At 38.6% G+C, this 22,533-nt stretch overlaps 1 protein-coding gene across 2 annotated transcripts in view; it reads right to left on the minus strand.

The window, feature by feature from the left end:
- Window positions 1-633: 633 nt before the first annotated feature.
- The window catches only part of TEK (TEK receptor tyrosine kinase), a 42,847-nt gene continuing 20,947 nt past the window's right edge, over window positions 634-22,533 (minus strand). The window contains exons 4-23 of one of the 2 annotated variants that reach the window (XM_026078703.1): window positions 20,962-21,114; window positions 18,729-18,860; window positions 17,533-17,673; window positions 16,672-16,800; window positions 15,437-15,591; window positions 14,532-14,673; window positions 13,997-14,158; window positions 12,972-13,106; window positions 11,923-12,216; window positions 10,323-10,622; window positions 9,627-9,784; window positions 8,183-8,393; window positions 7,092-7,202; window positions 6,536-6,726; window positions 6,273-6,386; window positions 5,303-5,373; window positions 4,669-4,709; window positions 3,482-3,578; window positions 2,920-3,019; window positions 635-2,810 (exon numbers count right to left, since the gene is read on the minus strand). In XM_026078703.1, coding sequence (XP_025934488.1) covers window positions 2,736-2,810; window positions 2,920-3,019; window positions 3,482-3,578; window positions 4,669-4,709; window positions 5,303-5,373; window positions 6,273-6,386; window positions 6,536-6,726; window positions 7,092-7,202; window positions 8,183-8,393; window positions 9,627-9,784; window positions 10,323-10,622; window positions 11,923-12,216; window positions 12,972-13,106; window positions 13,997-14,158; window positions 14,532-14,673; window positions 15,437-15,591; window positions 16,672-16,800; window positions 17,533-17,673; window positions 18,729-18,860; window positions 20,962-21,114 — 2,912 coding nt within the window. In that variant the 3' untranslated portion in view covers window positions 635-2,735. Of the gene's footprint in view, window positions 2,811-2,919; window positions 3,020-3,481; window positions 3,579-4,668; window positions 4,710-5,302; window positions 5,374-6,272; window positions 6,387-6,535; window positions 6,727-7,091; window positions 7,203-8,182; window positions 8,394-9,626; window positions 9,785-10,322; window positions 10,623-11,922; window positions 12,217-12,971; window positions 13,107-13,996; window positions 14,159-14,531; window positions 14,674-15,436; window positions 15,592-16,671; window positions 16,801-17,532; window positions 17,674-18,728; window positions 18,861-20,961; window positions 21,115-22,533 lie in introns of both variants that reach the window. The other variant, XM_026078704.1, reaches the window with a different exon arrangement.

Genomic DNA, 22,533 nt, shown 5'->3' on the forward strand with positions numbered 1-22,533 from the left:
GGTTTTTCCTTTTAAAAACTTCACTTTTCTGATCGGGGTCTTGTCATTTGTTTTTAAAACGCTATTAACACTTGACTGTAAGTGGTTACCTACCTGTTCTGTAACACATACTCCTGAAAGTGTGGCCAACTCCACTTGTCTGAAACCACTGTCCTCACTCCTAAACATATACTGATCCTGAGCATGAGTTCAATAGCTGTGTATGAGAGAATATAGGAAAATTAAGGCTGTGCTATCAGCAAAGAGAGCATGGGGTAGACAGACGCTGTAAACTTGTGCATAGAAGTAGGTAGGTGTAGATAGGCAGAGGTGTATGAAGAATGTTAGGGTGTGGAGAATTTAGGATAATGAAAAACTGCTGGGAGCTGATAGCCCTTATGCTCTCAGAAGCAGAAAAACAGACAGAAGACTCTTGGAGGAGGAGGGAATATGGAATCTGATGTATTGTGCTGTGGAAGAGAGCATGCAACCCACTAGTGATTAAGCTGAAAACCTTTACTGACCACTCATTCCCATGAATCATGCTTTCCTGTGCTAGACAGCAGACAGCAAAATCTAGCTATCAAACCTGAGAAAGCCAGTACATGTTCCAAGTACAGAAGTAATTTAACTGAGATTGTGATGCAACTAGTGAATAATTTTTAATAGCTGTAGCTCTGCAATATATAAATTGAATAGAGACATTTGGAGGTGTTTAGGATTATTATTCTGTGTATTTTTAAAATGGTGATTAAAGCTGATCTTAAAATTTTACCACAAYAGATTAGAAAATTAATGCATGCCACAATGTTAACTAGAGATATAAAGAACATTTTCAAGGACATATTTAAATGACCTTCAGCTAAATTTACAGTGAGATTCAAGCACTTAATGCAGACTGTATTAAGGCCTATTGGACTGCTGAATGACCCTGATTCTTTTCCTTTGTGGCCTGTTGATCAAAGTAAAAGTTTCCCACAGAAGAAGAGTCTCATATCAAAGTAGCAGAATAGTCAGTAGCGTTGTCTGCTCTTTAGGGAATGAGACGATCCATTTTTAGACCCATGAGAAATTGTTTATAGAAAGTGGAACAGTTTCAGGAGAAGTTGTTAGCTACCTTTGTCTGGCAGCCTAGCCAGCCCAAGAAGGGGTTCATTCCTGGTCACTTTGCTGACCTGTAGGAGTCTGCTCAGACAGCAGAATGCAATTTCCATGCTTCARGGAAATGCCCTGCCAAGTAGTCTTTTATGAAAGTTATAGTGTTTTTTTCTCTGTTCTCATTTGGAGTTATTTTACTAAGATTGCATTGGTACAATCAGTCTGTTCACTCTTTGTAAACTCAGATTGTAAGAGTTGGACTTGCAGTGCAAGCTCTGCCTATTTCACAACTGCACAAGTGATGTCAACATTCTTCTTCAGCCCTTTCAATAAGACTTCTAGTGCTTTTCCTTTTCGAGTCAGAACTGATGTATGCTCGCAGTGTAACTTTGTACTCTGGTATGATATCCCTCCCTTGTACCCATCCGCATATCCATACATAAACCAAGCATCAGAAGGGTAACCCTTCTCTCCATCCCTTTCCCCTCCTGCCCCAAAGTCCTAGGGAGTAATTCACACATCTAGAGTCACTGTGATCTGATAGCCAGTTATGGGCTGGTAAGTCATTGGTGATGAGGGGAACAGGAGTGCAAAGCTCAAGGTAAACTATTTGTAAAGTTTGAATAGGGTAAGTCTTGCAGGATCCCAAGTGGTTGGCTTGTTGCCAGAAGCTCAGGACAATCCTGCCTCTAATGGTCTAACCTGAGAACTAGGAGACATTTCTGGCAGGCCAAATATCACTGTTTTAGAGCATTTTAGTTAAATATTTTTAAGAGGTCATACCATACTAAAGCCTACATTAAGGGATAAGATAAGCAAAAGCAAGTAAACCCTGCTTCTATATAATTAGGTAGTAATTTATAATCATGCAGTGAAATTATTAAATGAAATACAAATTGCAAAAACTTCATGTATATCCAGGCTAATTATAAAAATGTTTTACAATATGCAGTATCTGCCTTAATCCCATGCTTCATGATAATTGCCATATGGCTGTCTCAGCTTCAAACACTTCAATATATATGTGTATTTTTTCCAGTTAGGCAAACTTTGATATTTAGCATAGAAATTGGTTGTTAAACTGCACAATGAAAGAACAATAACATTCATTGTATCTTACAAGTGTCAGAATTTTTGAACAAATTATTCCTACTAGCATACTTTCATATGCAAATAGGAGAGGCTTACTTAATAATTATTCTCGATGAGGATACTGTATTGACATCTGCTTGTAACTTGCACTTTCACATTGAGCTTACCATTTCTGTTTGGATTGCAATGAAATGTATAACTTGCTATAAGATAGTGATTTTGCTATCAGTAGTTCTTGGAAAGTGTCAAAAATATCTAACAGGGCAACACATAATACAATACTATAACTGTATACGTACACTTTATCTACATGTCTAGAAAAAAACTACACATGAAACAGCAGATTTCATGACTTTAGTCCATTCCTACTCAGAACAGTATGTACACTTGTGAAGCCTGTGGAGGCAGAGGTTACCGTGTGAAATACACATAGATATCTGTAGTTAAACAACATTTTACAGTTAGAGCTATACAGAGTTCTACATGTCACATCACATTTTGGGCTCTGGAAGACTGAGTTTTGGGTTTCTTTAATACATCATTGAAGAATGAAGATTTTTCCTGTCTTAAGCAGCTTCTTCAGCGGAGCAATCAATGCCTGCGTAGGTAAACTTCTCATATAGGGTGGTATTCACATATGTCTAGGGAGAAAATTTTTTGAAAGTGTCATAAAAGCTGCATTGCCTCAAGAACCCTAAACTATACTGAGATTATTCATGGCCTAATTCTTGTCTAGGAATTCATTCTTACCTTTCTTTCTTCTAACATCCTGTTCAGTGACACCAGTATCTGAGCAAACGATGGTCTTTCATATGGTTTCTCTCTCCAGCACTGTCTCATTAGGTCATACCTTTAAAAATCAAACACCAGCACATGATGGTTTAGACACATAAGTTAAAGCTGCAATTTCATGTTTACTGAAAGATTGTGTTAGACATTCTGTTTTTCAAATAAACTTCATAGCTGGATTTGCATTTCCCACAGCTGTTTGCTATCTGGAAAAAAATTTCTTTTTTCCTGGAATAATCAAAATGTTCTCTTTGAGCTGAAGCCTAGCCATGTTGTGCAAAGAACAGGATATTTGGCAGAAACAGAGAGCCTGGGAAAGGGTTCATGGCAAATAAGGGTGCATGCTGGGTAGAAAAGACCTTAAATAATTATTTCCACTTCCACATCCTATTTAAAGTTAAAAGAAATTGTGACTTGTGTATTTTCCTGGCGAAGAAGAAAAGTCTCTTGTAGAGATCATGTGTCTTGTATAACAGATGCTATTTTGTGTTGTTTTGTTTTGTTTGCGGAGGTAGTTACTTACACCTCATCATCACAATTCAGAGGCTTTTCCAGTCTGTACCCTTGAGGCAATTTTTCATAGAGTTCTGCACATGTCATTCCACAGTAAGGTGTTCCACCTAAAACAGAGTTTAGTCATTGTCATGAACACTTTCTTCATAGGTTTTTGTAAATGAAAATCTAATTTTAGCAGAAATGAAAAAGAATGATTGACTCGGATAAATTAGTCCAACTTTAGGTTGTTTGTTGCAGCTACTCTTTTGTTGTTAATGTTTCCACACTGATTAATGCACAGCAGTGTAGAGAAAAAGACAGACACTTTTATCATCTGCAGGGCTGGCCCAAATTTCTTTACAGTTCCAAGGACCTGCATCTGATTTAATTTGAAATGATTTTGCAGTACCCTCAGTGCTGATAGGTAAGTCATTCCTTCATTAATGTGGTATTAATAAGGTCAGATGTGGATGTATGTAGCTATTACTGTGAAGAAGTTTTCCCCATTTTGCAGCTGTTTAAATGCTAGAACCATGATTCTCCACACTGCAGTGTGTTAGTTCACACCCATATCTAGCACAAACCCATTCTCTTAACAAGGAAAAATGGGCACAAATTAGAGAATAAGAGTTTGGGATTAGTTCCATATGCAATGTGAACCTGAATCAATTTACACCACTTGGCCAGCAGACACTTCAAGACTAGTGATAAAGAGTATGTAACACAGTCATTTTGAATGTTTTGAGGCTGTACCGCAAGTATCGTGAATAGTAGTGTTTGCAGAATTGAGCTCAAAGTTTTATTTGAAGATGAATCTTTAAAAATCTTTCTTCTACACTACCTGGAGGAAGAGAAGTCTGGCAGAGAAATCCTTAAAATGTAGGTCTTGATTTAAAACTCAAGGCATAAACCTCCAAGCATGTTGGATTAGGGCCCTAAATCATGTGATAGGCTGGATTTTTACATTTAGATATTGCTTATGTTTTGTAGTACAATGAAAACATGGTAGCTTTGTTGTTGTTATTTAGAATGGTACCAGAATTGAAAATGGGACAGTCATTTTTCCAATTATATTGAAGCTAAGTCAGATTTAGTGAAATAGAAAGAAAAAGATGGAGTATGGTTGAAAGCAAGACATGCTTTAATAGATTGAGTGAATGGATCTAGACTGGCCCGGATTTGTTTATTTCTGTAGTGTGAAATCCAGATACTTACCTAAACTAACAATTTCCCATAACAGGACACCATATGACCATCTGCAACAGAGGGATATAATTCAGAGTGCAACAAGAATGCAACAAGATGTCATATTTCAAAATAGATAGTTTTGCTAACATTTTGAGAAAACAGAGAAGTGCGATTCATTCTTTTCATTTTTTCTTACTGTTTTTGCATAATGATGGGGTTCTTAAAATCAGAGTATATGGAGTGAGATCCTCAGTAAAATTTATTCTCTTAAGTCTGTCCTGTACTAGACTGTTCTCTCGTAGAAAATAGCACTATTGCAGAATTGTTTTGCCAAATACTAACTCCAATTTCCTGACTAAAATACTGAGTTCCTTTGGGTCTTTGAAGGATTCAGCAGAATTCTGTTTCAAATAACAAATATAGCTAAATTAGTGCCCCGAATTCAATTACGTTATGGACTTAGAAGAATGTCAGATATTGATGATGAAATAAAAATAATTTCTTGGTTTTATTGTTTTTTTTTCCCTTGCCATTTGCTCACTCTTATGCTGACACAATTACTGATTTTTCTGAGTTAAGAGTGGATGTCTCATCTTAGTTGTCAAACTTTATTTCATACCTATAAGGATATGTATTAAAAAAGTTTGGAAAACATACTTACACATCACTGTTTGTGGTGTAGACACTGTAATTCAAAGACTCAATTGCCATCCATCGCACTGGAAGCCGTCCCTGGAAATTTTTCATTAAAGTCAGTTTGTTAGTGGATGGAATACCAATACTGCAATTTATGCTTTTTTTTTTTCCCTCCAAAAGTTACATTAATGAAAAATTAAATCAGGCAAGCCAGTGTTATCAAGTACAGTAAATAGACTTACTAGCGTTCCACAACTTGAGTCGTACATTTATTTTCCAGAGGTACAGTTCCCACTAAGGCTAACAAAAATTTATCAAACCAGGGTCAAGAGGTAATGGAAATAATTCTTGAGTGATGCCTTACTATGCCTCTAAGCATTCCTGTCCCTTTGTCCATAAGATGTTATTCATGGTCTGTGAGTGAATGAGGTTCATTAGGCATCTTCCTCTTCCAGAGCCCCCAAAGCATTAGCTCTGGACAGCTGCTTCTTTTTCTGCCCAGATCCTCACATGCCTTTGGTTATCATCTTCTTAACTTGGGCCTCATTCAGTATAATTAGACCAGCTTGTCAGCTGAAGAAATTCTGATATGGAAATTTAATTTTCATAGCTGTACTGATGTACACACATGCACATATCCTATTTGTATATCAAATATATATTATATATATTTAATGAAATTTGACTGAGTCTGATAACTAGCTTGCAAAATCAGTTATTTTAGAGTTATTTTAGTTTTATTATCAATTATTCATATAATTCATTTTCAATTATATTGTATATRATAAATATTGTACAGAATTGCTTTGCGAGTAAGGTAGGTATGTATAGTTATAAACTTTTTATATAAGTATTTATTCACTTTAATACATAATATATAAACAGTTAAATAGTAGGTATGAGTATGATTTTGTTTACATAAAAACACATGAAAAGAGACAAGAAAATAAAAAATGAGGAAACGGACTATAGAAGCAATTTGTTTTGATCCTTACCATGGTCTTCTTAACATAAACTTCTTGACCTCTTGATAAGCCAAAGTCAGCTATTTTTGCAACATAATTTTCTCCAACCAAGATGTTTCTTGCTGCCAAATCTCGGTGAATAAACTAAAATTTGAAAAATAKAAATCAGCATGGTATTTATGAGCTTTGCACATACTATTTAATGCTATATTGAAAATTGCGGGCATTCAGAATAAAAACCAAAACCAAAGGAAACTGCTGTGCTTTCAGTGAGTAGAGAGTTTAGGACTAACCTGTTTCTGGCTTAAGTAGTCCATCCCTCTAGCGACATCTGCTGCAAAATGCAGAAGTTGCTGAGAGGAAAGTGTAGATGCAGTACTGTTGGCAATAGCAAATGCTGGGTCTGTCTCTAGCACTCTGCTTTTCCGAAGGAAGTCCAGTAAATTTCCATGGGGGGCATATTCAATTGCAAGATAAAGATACCCTAATGTAAAATCAGATAGCACATCACAAGGTAAGAGATGGCTAATAATAGTGTTTGGGCACTTATACCACTGTGGATAAGAAAAACAAAAACCAAAAAAATAAAACAGACAAGATGGGAAATACCGAACAATGTGATTTCTGTGTGCAGAAAAGGCTTTAGAGCTACTGATAAGCATCATCATTTTTGGAAGATTTATGTGGTTTTGTAGCTCCAAAACCAGATTTTTTGTTGTTTTTTTTTTTTTCAATTGAAATGCTGCACAGAAAGGCCTGCTCATGAAATGATGTTTCTATGGACTATATGGGCTATACTGTTTCTTTTTTTTAACTAACTTAAAATACATGTACTCAAGAGTCTCTTACCCCGATGTTCACATGCTCCCAAAAGATTTATGATGTTGGGATGATGACCAAGCTTACAAAGAACTTCAAGTTCTCCAGCAAAGTCTCTGTGATCATCTTTTGAGGCATACTCTGAAAATCAAATCAATGTATGTTTACATTTTCATTTCAACTGAATTTATGACCATATCATTGTTAATTAGGATGACTCTGGGTTGCATGGGGCACTRCTACCTCATGCCCAAAAGAAAGAGGAAAAAACTCTAAGACATACCCATTTTTACTGAAAAAAGTAGGATTTTTCAATTGAAAGAAAAAAAAAGAAAGATGTAATGTTATGTAGCAGCCATTTGCAGAAAAAGAAAGTATCTTAATATACTAGATATGTCATTTATTTGAGAATATAAAATGTTGTAACATTGTATGAATCTAACTGCCTAGGGATCTTTCCTGTTTTGTGCTGTTGATTATTTCAGCCTGCATACAGACCTTGGCTCTTTTTTACTGATCTTCATACTTAATGTCTCCTAATTTCCCTAGAAGATGATCTAGTGAATTACAGGAAAATATCTAAGTTCTTGCAATATTCTAAGTATTACAGGTCTCTCTGAAACGTGGCAGTCAAGCCCAGTAAGTACAAAGAGAGTTAAGTGATACTCACAATACATATAAGATACACAGATACAGTTCTCTCTGAACTACTGAGTTAAGGCAAGGTGAGCAAATGCTGTGCCCCAAGGTTAGGTTTGTGCTATTATCTCTATGAAATGCATCTCCAAATAACTCCCATTTTGCAGATAGTGTAGCATGAAGCTCATGTTTATGAATTGAAAAATAGATGATACTATTAGCAATTATTATTAGCAGTAAATATTAGCTATTAAAAATAAATATGGAGCTGCAACTTGGCAGAGCAGAAATGCAGTCTTTGCTGGGACACAAATCTTGGCCAGGTGACAGCTGATGTGATTTCGTTAGTAACTTTGAATACTAAGTATTTAAATTTATTTTGGGGCTTGGAGAGGTCTATTCAGTCTTATGGTGGGCAGTCTTATGGTGGGCAACACTTGAACAACCAACCGACAGAAGTCTTTGTCTCTGAGCATTACTACCTTTCATTCTTTTAATTGCAGCATCCATGCGTAAGCCATCCTTCTTAATTCGTGCTTTCAGGACTTGCCCAAAGTTACCTTCCCCAATCACATCTTGAAATTTGATGTCGTTCCACTCGAGAACTGGATAAATAGTGGGATCTGGGCTGTTTTTGGCTTTCCTGCTCAGGGTGAGAGTACTGGAGTTAAACTGTACAGCTGGCTCTTCCCTCTGTAAACAGAATTAAACAAATGGCATCAACTGTGGTTTACACCTTCCAATGCTCTGATTATACTCCCTGAGTGTGTGATCACTCATGTACATATGCAGAGCCTGGTCCATTTCTTGCTTACACCAAGTACAGTAGAAAAATTATGCCTACTTTAGACACTGACTGCATCAAGCACCACACACTAGTGTCCAGATCCACAAAATTATTTGGGGTCCTTATTTATACCCAAGTACCTTTGTACACTTGGGCCTTCTGAACAATTTTGTTATAATCATCTTGAGGACCGAAGGAGATGGGCAAAAATGGTCTGGTAAAATTGCTCTCAAAGCCAGTTTTAAGTCTTGGGGTAAGATTTATCTCATATTAGGATTGATTAAATCCTGCACCAGTCAGGCTCAATAAGAAGATTTGAGGAAAGAAGAAACAAGAAAAGAAAAGAGAAAATAATTCTTTGTACTTGAGGAGACACTTCAATTGCACATGCCCACAAAACACTTTTATGCAAAAAGGTTCAGAACAAAGATCATGAGCTGTTCTGTGTGCCCTGGGGACTGATCATCATCTTGGACAAACACACCTGCAGCCCCCTTTATATGAAACAACCCGTACAGATCCAGTCATAGCAGCTCTTCAGCCCAGCTTCATTCTGCTTCACAGGTGAGAAGGCGGAGGGATGCAGAAACTCCAGCAGGGCATATATAGCACAGATAAAGCACAGATAATCCCAGCAGCTCTTTCTCTGTCTCTACGCAATGTTACAGCCTTCAGCAATTTCCAGTCCTCCTCACAGCAAGGACTATGATGCTGCCATTGGCTGATCCCTGGTTTGCTGTTCCCAGGTTGAAAAGCCATGCAAAGCAGTTGCTGATGCTCAAAAGCAACAATAAAAAGTCCTGCAGTTTTCAGCATAGGGCACAACTTTACAAAGGGAGGATGTGCACCTCTATTCTGTCTAGCTCACTAGTTTTCATACACAAGTGCAGCAAAACAGAGAAGGGAGATGTATAAAGCATGTGCATCTTTTTTCAAGTCAGGCTGTCTACCTCTTAGCCTACAAATATGATTGCTTCAGCTCTGGATCACTAGCAAGTAAGTTTTACAACATTAGTGCTAATTGCACACATGAAAAGAAGACTATATTTAGAAAGGCTGAAGAAAAGAAAATGGAAAAAATAGGAAAAGATGGGGCCAAAATGAATAACTGCACTGTCTCAGGAAAACTGGAAACTCACCACCACATTTTGGAAAGCCTGAGCCATTCTGCGCTGGAAGTTGGCTCGCTTTAACTGTAGCATGATGAGAAAGGCCAGGAGAATTGTTACACAGGTCATCCCTGCTGAGCCAAGAATAGCAATAAGCAGCATTTTCCCTCCCTTTGATTCATATGGAGCTGTTGATGAAGCACAAAAAGAGGTCTTCATTACTTCCAGCTAACTCTGAAAGAACTATAGACAATGCGTAGCTAAATATTCTCATCTTGTAGACAAACAGTATAAAGACATAGAAATACATTTCTTTGTTCTCCAAAAGTGTCACAGACACTGGATGCTCTGATTTTTAGATGTCTGAGAAGCCGCAGCTCCTCTTGAATTTGGGCAGACATGCAACTTCACTGCAGCATGGCTAATCTCTATAGAATTCACTAGAGAATACAAGTCAGAGGTCAAACTCAGTGATGTAAAAATCCTATACTCAGCTCATTTAATTTATGAGCTGTTGGGCTGTTGCTAGTGGATATACACCAGTGTTGTATGTTGCCATTTTGCTAAGGCCATGCAATGAGCTGAGAATCAAACTCTGGTGCTGCTGTGTCAAGTGTCAAAAATCAGAGCAAAAGCAAAGTAATAAATTAATTTTTAAGGCTTTACTACAGTTAACTGGCCTATACTACCAGCCCTAGTTTGTGCAAATCCAGCATGCTGACCAACCTTTAGTTTCTGGAAGAGTCTTCAATTCAAACGATGTGTTTGGGTTGCTTAAGCCAATGTTATTTTGAGCATTAATCTGTACCTGGTATACAGTGTTTGGCTCAAGCCCCTTGAGATGGTACTGAGTAATGGTGGTGTTCTTTATGATAATATCAATGTGGTTGTACTCAGCCTTGCCATAAATTTTGTAGCTGATGATGATGGAGGAGATGGAATGACCCTCAGCAGTTGTCCAAGAGATGACAGAGGATGTGTCTGTGGTGTTAGAAAACCGGATGTTGTAGGGTGCAGGAGGGATTCCTGCAAACAAACACAAGCACAAACAAAACGTTCTTGTGTATATCCACATCTTTCTCATTCCATGAGTGGGGCAAATACTTTCCTCAGTGTTCTTGTTGTGCTAAACAAGCAGAATTTTGTTGACAAGCTATGCTAACTGAATCCAATTGTTTTTGCACTTGATGTGCTATCATCCATATTGCAGTACTTCTTAGCACTTCCAGCAGAGTTTAGAGTGGCATTCAGCATGCCTCTATCCTTGGAAAAAGATGTGAATGCTCCAGACAGTACTGCAAGACAAAGTTATTGCCTTCATGTTAATGCAGAAGGGGCTTGTTTATTCCTATACAAATTTGTCATCTCTATGTGATTGCTAGGTCCCATGCTTTCCACTGCTGCAGAGAGCAATCCCCTGTTAGGCTACAGGCTGTTAGAATGAGCAGAAATTGATACCAACACTTCCACAAATTTCATCAGGAAGCTATGAGCAGGACTGAACCCTGGACTTGTGTCCACATCCATGGCTCGTAAGCTAAGTACTTATTCCAGGAACACAGTACCCTCATGTTTTTCTTAGTGCATATTGGTGTCAGAGGTCAGGAAACTGGAGTGTCTGGTGACAGCCATTGATATTTCTGTTAATACACATAGGATCTCAGTGAAGGATTCCTCACTGTATGGATTAAGAAGCTTGCCTTTCCAGTGAATGGTGTGGGCAGTGGTGCTTATCAACCAGGCATACTTCAGATAAAGCATCTGTTGTGGCATTATAAAAAGGGAATATACTATTCACTTCAGGAATTCAAGCACGTTCATTGATCTTTAGCACAACATGCTTAACAACCCTCTGCTTTCAGGGTATTTATCTTGCATTGCATCTTCTCTTCTTTAAAGGCTAACTCTTTCAATATTGACATAGCTGAATTGCAGAGTCTGAGTGGTTTTATTTTTTGGAATAACAAAAGAGCTTGGGTTGTGGAACTTTGTAAGTTCATTATTATACAGATAAAAAAATGCTAAATATGTTAGAAGCATCATTCACACTGAAACAGAAAACATGGCCTCCCAAGGTTTTTATTTATTTATTTATTTATTCAATTTTTGGAAAAATTATCAGTATGTGAAATTTTCCAAAGTAAGAATTTCTTTGGACACTGAGCTTATCTTCATAATAATAGTAATAGCAACAAGTGGTCATCAGGAACTGAGTATTACCAGAACAAAGGATTACATTTAGTGGAGTCATTAGCTGATGATAAAGCTCTGATCACTGGGGGAAAAGAGGAAGAATTAAACAGAAGAAAGTGAATCAGCTACTTACTGTCACTGAAAGTCCATGCATACAGATAGTTGCTCCATTCTCCTTGTGACCTGGTGTTCACCCGTACCCTGCACATGTATTGCTGTCTAGGCTCAAGGTCTTTAATGATCAGAGTGGACATATTTCCTGGCACTTGGGTGATAACACTGCTCTCGTCACCATTGTCATTCACACTCTTCCTTTCCACTTCAACATGAATGTCATCCTCTGTCCTCAGTGTTAAAGGATGCCATGACAAATTCAGCGATGTCATACTTTTTGGAAGGAGGGTGAGGCCTTCTGGTGGAGGAAGACCTTGGAGGAGCCACAGTGAGACAGGGAATAACATTTCATGTCTGGTATGCAAGCTAGAATAGGGGTACCAGTTATTCCCTAGTCCCAACCACAGGCCATAGCCTAGAGTGACAAAGGGTAATTCTCTCCCCCTCCCCGTAAATTTGGCAGTAATTATATCTCAGAGGTGTTGATAGGCACAAGGTATCTTATCAACAGCTGTCGGCGTACGTGTTAACCAATGGTTCTCTTCACTGAGCTAGTGATGCACTTTCTAGACATGAGAAGAAGCCAGGTCTTTTGTTATCTTGTCAGACAATTTCTGATGGAATCTTCATTTATTTTGTATGTCAGCATTCAATTTTGGATGTATCCTCAATAGTCTGGAAGCTTTTCAGTGTGTTCAAACATCTTAATTTTAAAAGTAAGCTGATCTAATAGGAAGGAGTGATCCAGAGGAAGGACTGGCATACAAAAGAAGTGATTTCTATTGCCAACTCTGCTGCATGCTCAGACAAAATACGCAAACTTTCCATTCCCTAATTTCCCACCTGTGAATCAGGGAGAATAATAGCTTTGTCTCCCATATAAGGTGCTTTTCTTCACCTCTTATTTTTTTCTTTGCCTGAGATGATTGCTTCAAAAGGCTCTAAATAGACTTCCGGTCAAGCCTCTTCTTTGCTCAAATGAAAATATTCTGGCAGAGGTCAGGGAACAACCCATGGAAGAAAACAGCCAAAGTATCCCCTTCGTAAAAAGCCGAGCTCGTGACATACCAAGTGCAGTCGTTGTGAAGCTGGCCTGTGGTCCAGGATGGCCTTCCCCACCTTCGCCTTGCCGACTCAACTGAACACAGAACTGATACTCTGTTTTTGGTTCCAGATTGTCCAGTCTTTTGGTTGTGCCTTTCACTGAGAACAAAAGGAGAAAGGAACAGAAAAGCCATAATCCATGATGAAAAATGCTAAAGAAGAAAAGGTTTGGAAAATGTTCCAGAATCACAGAAAATAGAAGGTAAGATACTCATGCCCTTCTAGTGCTCTCATGCATTAAGGCAAACTATTTAAAAGTATAGAACACTTATTATTAATGAATGTGGCATAAGCCAGTCATAGCCACTTGGGCTCAGTCGAAGGGATATTTCCATCTGCCCTTCCTTCAGGACAGAACAAGACTGATTGAGGTAGTGTGTTTTATTTGTGCACACTTTGTATGATCTTGAGTTAATGTAACAATTATTTGTTACTTGTTAAAGTTCCTGTAATGTTTTCTATAATATTTTCGGTCTTCCCTGGAGTCATAGTAAAACAGGGCTGGAAGAGGTCATCTATGTCACAAGCAGGTTCAATTTTACTTGTACCTTTCCTGATGAATTTTATATATATATATATATAGTCTAAATAAAAAGGTATTTGTCTAAATAGATGACATGATAGATTAGAAGAAAGACTGTAAATGTTCCAGGACAGTCCCACGCTGCTCGCTGTTTTTGAAAACCTGTTATGTGCAGGGGAGTTTTCAACAGCTGAGCCCAACACTGAGGACTATTTAACTTGGCAGAGAGGAGAACCTTTTTGTCACTTCAATAGACCCTTTTATTTAACTGCTATTGGTGTGCCGCATTCACGTTAACATTATGCCATAATGATATACGGAAAGTTACATGTCCAGTCATAAAAGATTAAATGTTTATAGACTGTAGAGTCTTTAAGTCTAGATTAAGAGCAGGAACCGCATTATAAATATGTTTCAGCATGCAGCTAAAGTTTGGTTTTGATAGAATTAAGCACAGGACTCTTACCTTCCACAGACATCCAGGACTGATAATGTTTTGCTGGCTTGTATAGGAGTTTTGTTGAAACAACAGGTCCATCTCCAAGATGTAATTCAGCATTGATATCAATAATGAGAAAGTTATGTCCACTGTCTGTCAGTCTTGGAGCATACTGCGGCACAGGAGGAACTGAGCAAGAATGCAAGTATTAAAACAGTCTTTTAATTCCCTATCTCAGTAAAACCCTGGCACCTTCCTAGATTTACAGGAAAATGGGAGAGGTTCTTCCGAACCCTTACAAAATAGGAGTTTATAGCCTAAAGCTGACGATTTAGATCTTTCCAAGAATACCCATGTTTTCTTTCAGTTCTTGCCATCACACTTATTTTTAAATACACATAATTAGGATGCTGCTTATAACAGGCTTCTGTTCGTATTCTGACTGTAGATATTTATTCAAACATTCTTCTGCAGTTCAGAGAATAGAAGCCCTGCCATGTTAGATTATAAAGCTGCCTTTAAAAACAGAGGCAAAGACATGAGAAGAGATTCATACTCTTACCTTTAACTGTAACTTGAAATGGTTTTTCTGCCATTCCTGCCACTGTCTGCACACTGCAGACCCAGGTTCCTGTATCGCGGGGCTGGATTCGATTAATAGTAAACATAGCTTCAGAGCGATTATTAGTAACAATTAGGGAAGGCTGAAATGACAAAACATACAGGACCTGAAAAATGCAATCATTTAAAAAAGTCCTCATGTCACTTTTCTCACAGATTAGGAACGCATCCAGAGGTTAATGAAGTAAGCAGAGAGGACCCATGTCAATTCCATATGCTTTTTATTTGCTCCAACTCACAAGTCCATCTACTGTAGGTGAGGAACCTCATCTGGCAACTGCTAGGTTTTATCATTTCCTTCTGTTTAAATCAACAGCTTTACAATTACTTTTTCAGTCTTTGTATAACAGATGTAACTTTGATCCACAAGGCTGACTGAATAATCACCGAGTATTTCAGATAGTAGTTAGTTTCCACTCTATTTAATAGCAAAGCTTACATTTTAACTAGTTCACTATATTGTACAATGAAGCTAGCACTAGATATTTCAATGGACATTTTGCCATTAAATCCAAAAATCAAGACTTCTTTCTCTTCTCACTTTTGAGAATATTGCAATACTCTGACTTACTGGCTGAACAGTACTTAGCATATGTGTTGCTCATGAACCACTGATTATTATTTTGCTTGGTTTGTGGGTGGCCCTTCAAGTCATGTGGTTTCCTGCTATGTTTTAAGCTTCTTTAGCAGGAATACAACAAACAAAGAACAGCAAATAATGAGCAATATGATCATCTCAGAATACTGAAATTTCACATTTTCTTCTTGAAAGGCATAGTGTACACTAACTACAAACAGAGTCAGTAAATATCAGAAATAATAAGAAGTAATTGATCAGGAACCTACCTTAAGGACAGTTCCATCTTGTTTCAACAGTTTAAATTCTTCAGATTTAGGAAGTGGCATGCCTGTAGCTATACAAAAAGGCTTGAACTCTACGCCAGAATTGAGTTCCACAGGATCTAGTAAGTTTTCTATCTGAGGTGAAAGATCTGCTGAACCTACAGAAGGTATATAGTAATTATAGTATCATCCTTCAGACAGAACTTGACAAAGGCAGCACCAAAACAGAGGTAGGCATAAAATGAACACGGACTCTGGACAGCATAGACGCCTTAGGTGTTTGGCTCTCCCTTCACTTACATAGGCATACACAAGCATGAAGTTTGCCAAAGTCAGCACCGTTACATCAGTGTAAAACTGGTGTGAGAAGAAACATAAGGTCTGTGTGCTTTCCCTTCCCTTCCCCTCCCCTCTTTTTTGTTCTTTCTGTCATTCTAAGCACATACAGTCTAGCTACGGTAAAATCATGCACATATTTTGTACTGAATGTGCAATATTGATCTGCTTTTCATTACCTCGGTTTATAAGAGCACAGCGAAATCACAACAGTATAGAATTGTCTGGTTGGATTATGGTCTTATTTCTCTACTTGTTTTTGTGCTTAAAGCTTTTACAAATTAACAGTAGGTTTGTCAGTTTCTTTATCAAGCAGAAATAACAGATGATGAGTGTATTTTATAAAATACTCAGCCTTGCCTGAATTCCAAGGATGATATGAGATAACAACCGCTTGATTGCATTGCCTCCCATTCAGCTCCGCAAGCCTAACTTATGTCTCAGAGAGACAGAGCTGCTTTAAACTCTGGCGTTGACCTGCTGTTTCAGACATCAGTTTTAGACCACCATGAGACAGATGCCAGGAGTGTATGCAGCTGAACAAGAGGTAGGCAATGGTAAGGCACCATGAGCCTATGTAAAAGTTATCACTGCCACCATGATGTGCAACTTGTGTCAGTAATTGATGCTAAGGTCAGTGTAAAAGCCTAGGGTTTGCAAATCTACCTCTAACAAAAGCAATGTCAGATGCAGCTGTTGCATACTAGCCTACTAAATTCACCTTATGGTGCAAAGGTTTAAAAACACTGCATTGCAATGAGGGTATCTTGATGTGTCTGGGCCCTGGGAATGTAATGGGCAGTTCACAGATACCAGCCTGGAGTGGAAATGTTATAGCAGCACGAAGAGCAGTTTCAGTCACACTGGGAAAAGCCATTTACTACCGTGTTACCTTGCTTTACCTTCTTTTTCACATTGCAGACCATGCCAGCCGAGGGAGCAGATGCAGCCCTTAAATCTGTCGCACGTCCCTCGATTGTGACAATTACATTTGAGTTTGCAATCAGACCCATAAAAGCCAGCTTTGCACTCTGCAAGTATGTATATTCCCAGTTAGTATAAAGATACTAAAAAATGTCCTCCATTAGTTTTCAGTCTATCATCTCATGTGTCAAATCTCTAACAGGGCTTACTTCCCCCAGCTGTGCTGACACTACACATATTAACACTAAATCATCTACAGGAAATCCTGAGAACCTACTAGCATCAAAAAAATGGAACATATTTGTATCCGTGCCTGTCTTTTTTAGGATAGATGCCACTGTGGAAGCATCTTCAATCCCAAAACTTGTTGTTTCATTCACACTGGGGTAGTGTCCAAAGGCTTCATCTGAGTTATAGCACCATTGAGCAAGATGGTACATCCTCATAAACAAGGATTTAATTCATGTGCCAAAGTGATTGCCATCTGATTAGAATGAATGAGTCTGATTATGCTCAGTATTGTGCAGCAGTGGACCTATGATAGGCACTAAATCACTCAGTATGACTTGTAGAAATACATCAGGACTGTAGCTGTTAAAAAAAATTTAATATCTCAGCAGAACATCAATGCATTTTGCAGAATAAATTGAATAATTTGCAACTTTACTGTATCCCTCCTATAAGCATCTGAAATGCTCCTGTGTGATAAGTAAATATTATCCCTTTTTTACAGAATGGGAGAAATCCTGTCTCTGACCCTCCCCTGTTACTTCCCTTCTGTATTTTCTAAGTCCAACACATTATGGTCTCTTCAGCCTTCCCCATATTCTTGACTATACCTTTGTCACATTCCAGTCCCATCCATCCTGCAGCACAAGAACAACCATATGGATCTGGTAGACAGAACATATAATTTCTGCAGCCAGAGTTTTCTTTACAGCTCTCTTCACATGTTCTGCCAAATGTATTGGCTCCACAAGCTGTTGAAGGGAGAGAGAGGAAGAATGTCCCAACAGCATTAAGTCTGGAAAAGAGCTATTGCTTCCAGTGATTCAGCTGTAGACAATACTAAAGACGAAGAAAAATGAAAAATAGCATTTTTAACATACAAGTATTAGGTCTATTAACATCCATAAAATGTTAAGCCACTGCTGCACTAAGGGTAAGTCAGGCAGCAGAAACAAACATAGCTTTCTCTCATAGGAGGATCCATCAGCAAAGCACCTATTGCTTTGGATATTTTGAGACAGAGCTTCAGCAGTAAGCCCTCTTTCTATACCTATTTTAATATAGAGTGAATGAACAGTGCCATGAAAACCAACTTGCCTTCTTAGAGGTCAGCACATGTGAAACTGCTCAGCTCAAGGTTTTGCTTTTCTGGTATGATCAGTACTACATTAGTGTGGTTCAAACGTCAGCTATTCCTATAGCTTAGCTCTAGTATTTGCAGTACTTCACTTCAGTCAAAGCATTAAGATACGTATTTAGCATCGAGACTCAGAATCTGCTTGGAGAGATCAGTGCAGTGTAGTGTCTGTTCCAGTTATTTCAGAATCAAAACTAATTGTCACAGACATAAATATGCACTAACAGAAATATATGATTAATGTCCCCTTGTGGACACACATCACCCTGTAAGGAGGTGCCAGCTTGTTCAGAGGTAGCCTGGGGATCTCTGACACAGAGACACACTGCATTTCCCAGTGCTGATGTATCCTATCATGCTTTCAAGAATCAGTCAGTATCTTCAAGCAAACTGATTTTGGGGGAACTGGAAACATTTATCCACTCTGGCAACATAATATCTTTTGGGAGAGGAGAGAGAGAAATTAATTCAGAGCCATAAGAACAGCTACACTAGTTCAGATCAAGGGTTCATCTCACCCAGCGTTATCCTGTCTCCAACAAAGGCTCTAAATACATATCTACAAAGAATAAAACAGGGCAAGCATATATGATACTTCCCCCAGTATTCTACCAACCTTCATTACTGTGTACAAATTAATAAGAAATTTGTAAAAAAATGTTTGCTTACCTTTCTCACATGTTTTTCCCATAAAACCAGGGGGACAGATGCATTCTCCAGTATCTTCATGACATATACCATTATTCATGCAATCAGGGCAGTGGGAGTTACAGGAAGGGCCCCACTTCTGAGCTTCACACCCTTTTATGCAAAAGTATAAGGGCATATTTGTTGGGGTTTTGTTCAATAACTAGTCAACCAGTACAGTTCTTTCTGATTAAGGCAAATAATAAAATAAAAACAATAAGATCCGTATGGATCCCCAAAGCCCTGTCCAGATGACCTGGTGTAAGGAGTCACTTTTTTCATTGTGGAAGTGCTCCCATTTCTGGAGTAGAACAGTTTCATAGTACACAGTAACATTACCTAACTTCAATAGTCTTTATACATCATCTTCAAGGAAGGAACTGAAATAGTCTTCCCTTTTTGAAACTCGAAGTAGATTTTTTTTTTAATTTGGAAAAATTAGTTTGGAAGTTGGCAAAGATGTTAAGTTTAGTATTTTTGTTCTTGTAACACGGATCCAACACCTGTAGGTGTTCCAGGGCACTGCACTCTCATTCACCTAGAACTGACTGTGCTAATACTACACCAGCGGGTCTGAGCTTGGCATTGTAGGCATTGTGCTAGCATCTGGCCAGCCATGACTTTCTGTAACAAGATTTTTCTTTGAAGTACACTAGGTCAGTTTCATCTCTGGTGTATCTTTCCAATCTTCACTGGATCTTTATACCAGGGGTCAATCAACTAGTGACCTGTTTCTGGAAGAAGGGACTCAGAACAATCAGTATAAATGTCAGTTCTAATGCCTGTTATGATTTTCTTTCTCATTTTATAATTTAAAATTATACTATTAGCATTAATCCTGTCAGTACAAGTTTTGACACTGTTTTAATAGAAGCTAAGCTCAGGCTCTAAACTTCATTACAGGAACATATTATCCCATCATGCAAATGCTTGATCTATCCCTGCAGAATGCAAAATTCTCTCATCTGCTTTTGAAGTCAGTGGGAGCTGAGAGGACTCAGTAATTTTCAGTATTTGATTTCTAACAGTCTTTCTTACATCATAAAAAGTGATCCTCATTAATACCTCTAATGTAAAGCCAGGACTGGGAAGGTGAAAAACTGGAAAGTCCTGAGGCAGCATCACTTAAACTGGAGTAATCCAGACTTAGAACAGCATTTTCAGATTTCGGTGTGTATTCCATGAGTCAACATGGCATTTAGAGCTCCTTTTCCTCCTTCTCCCAAATGAAACTCTTAAATGTGGATACTCAGGAAAAAAGCCGTGCTAAAAACCTCAGGCTACATCTGTAATAGTAAATCAAAGAAAGCCAGGACATGTGTTTGAGCAGTAGCATGCAATCATCCATTCTGTTTATTGTTAGCATGCTCTGTAGCACTCTCCCAAACTATGCCTGAGAAGTGTTCCCAGTAGGTGAGATGGACAAGGCCTTTGTGCTCCAGAGTGTGGTGAGGAGAGTTTATGGATATGTCGTCTGCTGTACAGCTTGGCCTTAGGGCAGAGAACAGAACTCAGACCATTTTATCTAGTAATATGCCAATAGCTTCAAAATCCAAACTTTGGGCTTACGCTGGTTCATTTGCAACTCCTGGAAACATCCTGTGGATGTTAGCAAATAAAATATGTTTTACTGTCAAAAACATTTGCATAATATAAGAGTTTAAGAGATATTTATTTTCATATTATTTGTTTCACAAATCTATTCAAGTTAAGAGAATACAATTTTGCTTACGTCTGATGAAAATAGGCATAAGAGCATGAACTGTGATGCTTTGTGAAATGAAAAGCAATGCAAGCTGAAGATGATCGTCTAAGGATAAGTGTGGTTTGGATTCAGCCCATTATAGAGAAAGGAGACATTAAAAAATCCTATTTTATGCTTAGATCCACATCTGATATTTATGGAAGCTTCTATCCCTTCTTTGTTCATACTTATTTGATGTTTGAAAAGTTGAGATGCCGGGAAAATAGCTATTTCTCCTGGTCCTAGCTAAGATGATTTTACTAAATGTGATGTTATTTTTTTTCCTCCCAGCTGCTTAAATCAGTATCAACTTGTACCAACGACCCTCACACAAAAATTTCTTCTGACATAATATGATGGCAGCTTATGCCAAGAAAGAATTTGGCCCTTATTTGAGAACAGTAGACGTTTCATCTTAGATTTGTTACAACTTCAAATAATTAACCATCAGCATGCATTAATGAAACTTACGTCTTACAATAAGCCTTGTGTAAGCAGAAGTAAAGAGGTTTCCTCCTATATATCTGGCAGAGTAAACCCCTGCATCCTGTGGCTGAACATGAGAACAGGACACTTCCAGCTCACCTGGCACTTCATGCCTGGGCACAGAGTGAATGAAGGAACCTGGGGAAAGATCACACGGGCACAACAGACAGGTCATTCACCCCTTATGGTCAGAGGAGGTGAATCAGTTACTGAGGAAAGGCAGCGGGGATGAACTGAGTAGCAAAATATGTTTATTGATTATGAATTTGCTGGCAGCTCCTTAGCCGTACTAGAGCTTTTGATGTTTGGAGAGGTGCAAGTAAAAGCAAAGCTAGATCTTGAGGAGATTGTGTGTATGAAAGGGGCAAATAACTTTGATTTAAGCATTGCTTTGCAAGAGTGTTGTTAAGAGTCTAGTGACAAAAAGCATTAATTTTGTTTCTTGGCCTTTCTGGAAGTGAGGGTTGACTCTATAAGAACTCTAGTGTGGCTGGATGGAATCAAATGACAAATGCTAACCATATCCTGTTTAATCTCAGTAGCACAGGGATTTACTAAGCAGACCAAAGCAGGAAGAGCACAGTATGACTTTATTTTTTCTTCCCAGCGTTAACATGTTTCTGTCTCTAAAACTTTTTCACCGAGGGAGCTTATCAGTGTTATTCTAGCTTTGCTGAAGTCAGTCATATGTACTTGCTAAGTAAGGCAATAGTATTCAGTCGTCCTCCACCCCACCAGATCACTGAGTAACAAGATTTGAGCATTGTTTGCTGTCAAAGATAAACTGAATCCAGTGGACTTCAGGACCCAGGGGAGTCTTCCCATCTCAGCCTGCTAGGGCAAGGCTGGTGCCAGGTCCAGCGGTGAGGCTGAGCAGGTATCACCAAAACACACATGTGCGCGTACATACACACACTCACTGTACAGGCAAAGTCAGCCACCAACAGAGCAACACATACAAGAGAACTGTTCCTTTTCAGGCGTTACAAACACACAGAGTACTCACATACACATGAGCAGCACAGGTTGCCTAATTCTGTTCTCGCTTGCCAGCTAGTCAGGCTCTAGGCCTGCTAGCAGATCTCACACACTCACACCTCCGATAATGGGTTTCTCCAGTAGCTGGCCTGGACCTGTGGTCTCTCCAATAGCCGGCTTTCGGACCTCTCACCCTACTCGCTGGCTAGCCTGGCTTGAATTTCACTGGTGGGGCTCCCTTGACCACTAGCATGTATCTCCAGTTGCTGGGATTCAGACCTGTTGTCCTACCTTCCTGCTAGTCTGGCATGAAGGTCACTAGTGAATCATGCACATGCACACAGGAGAGATAATATACTCACCAAGGAAAATATTTAGGAATGGAGTTTAACAAGATAGGACAACCTGCAGGGCAGGTCTTGACCAGACAAGTGTACCAAACTGCAGCTTGTACATATACAAGTGGCACCTTCAATCCCCCTTCCTCTTCATTTTCCCATGCCTGCTCCTCCCTGGTTCAGTTTGGTCCCTCTCTTTTTCCCCCTTGTCTCTATCTCTAAATATCCCATAATTTCACAT

The sequence above is a fragment of the Apteryx rowi genome, unplaced genomic scaffold (assembly GCF_003343035.1).
Source record: "Apteryx rowi isolate R43461 unplaced genomic scaffold, aptRow1 scaffold_483, whole genome shotgun sequence".
Taxonomy (NCBI): Eukaryota; Metazoa; Chordata; class Aves; order Apterygiformes; family Apterygidae; genus Apteryx; species Apteryx rowi.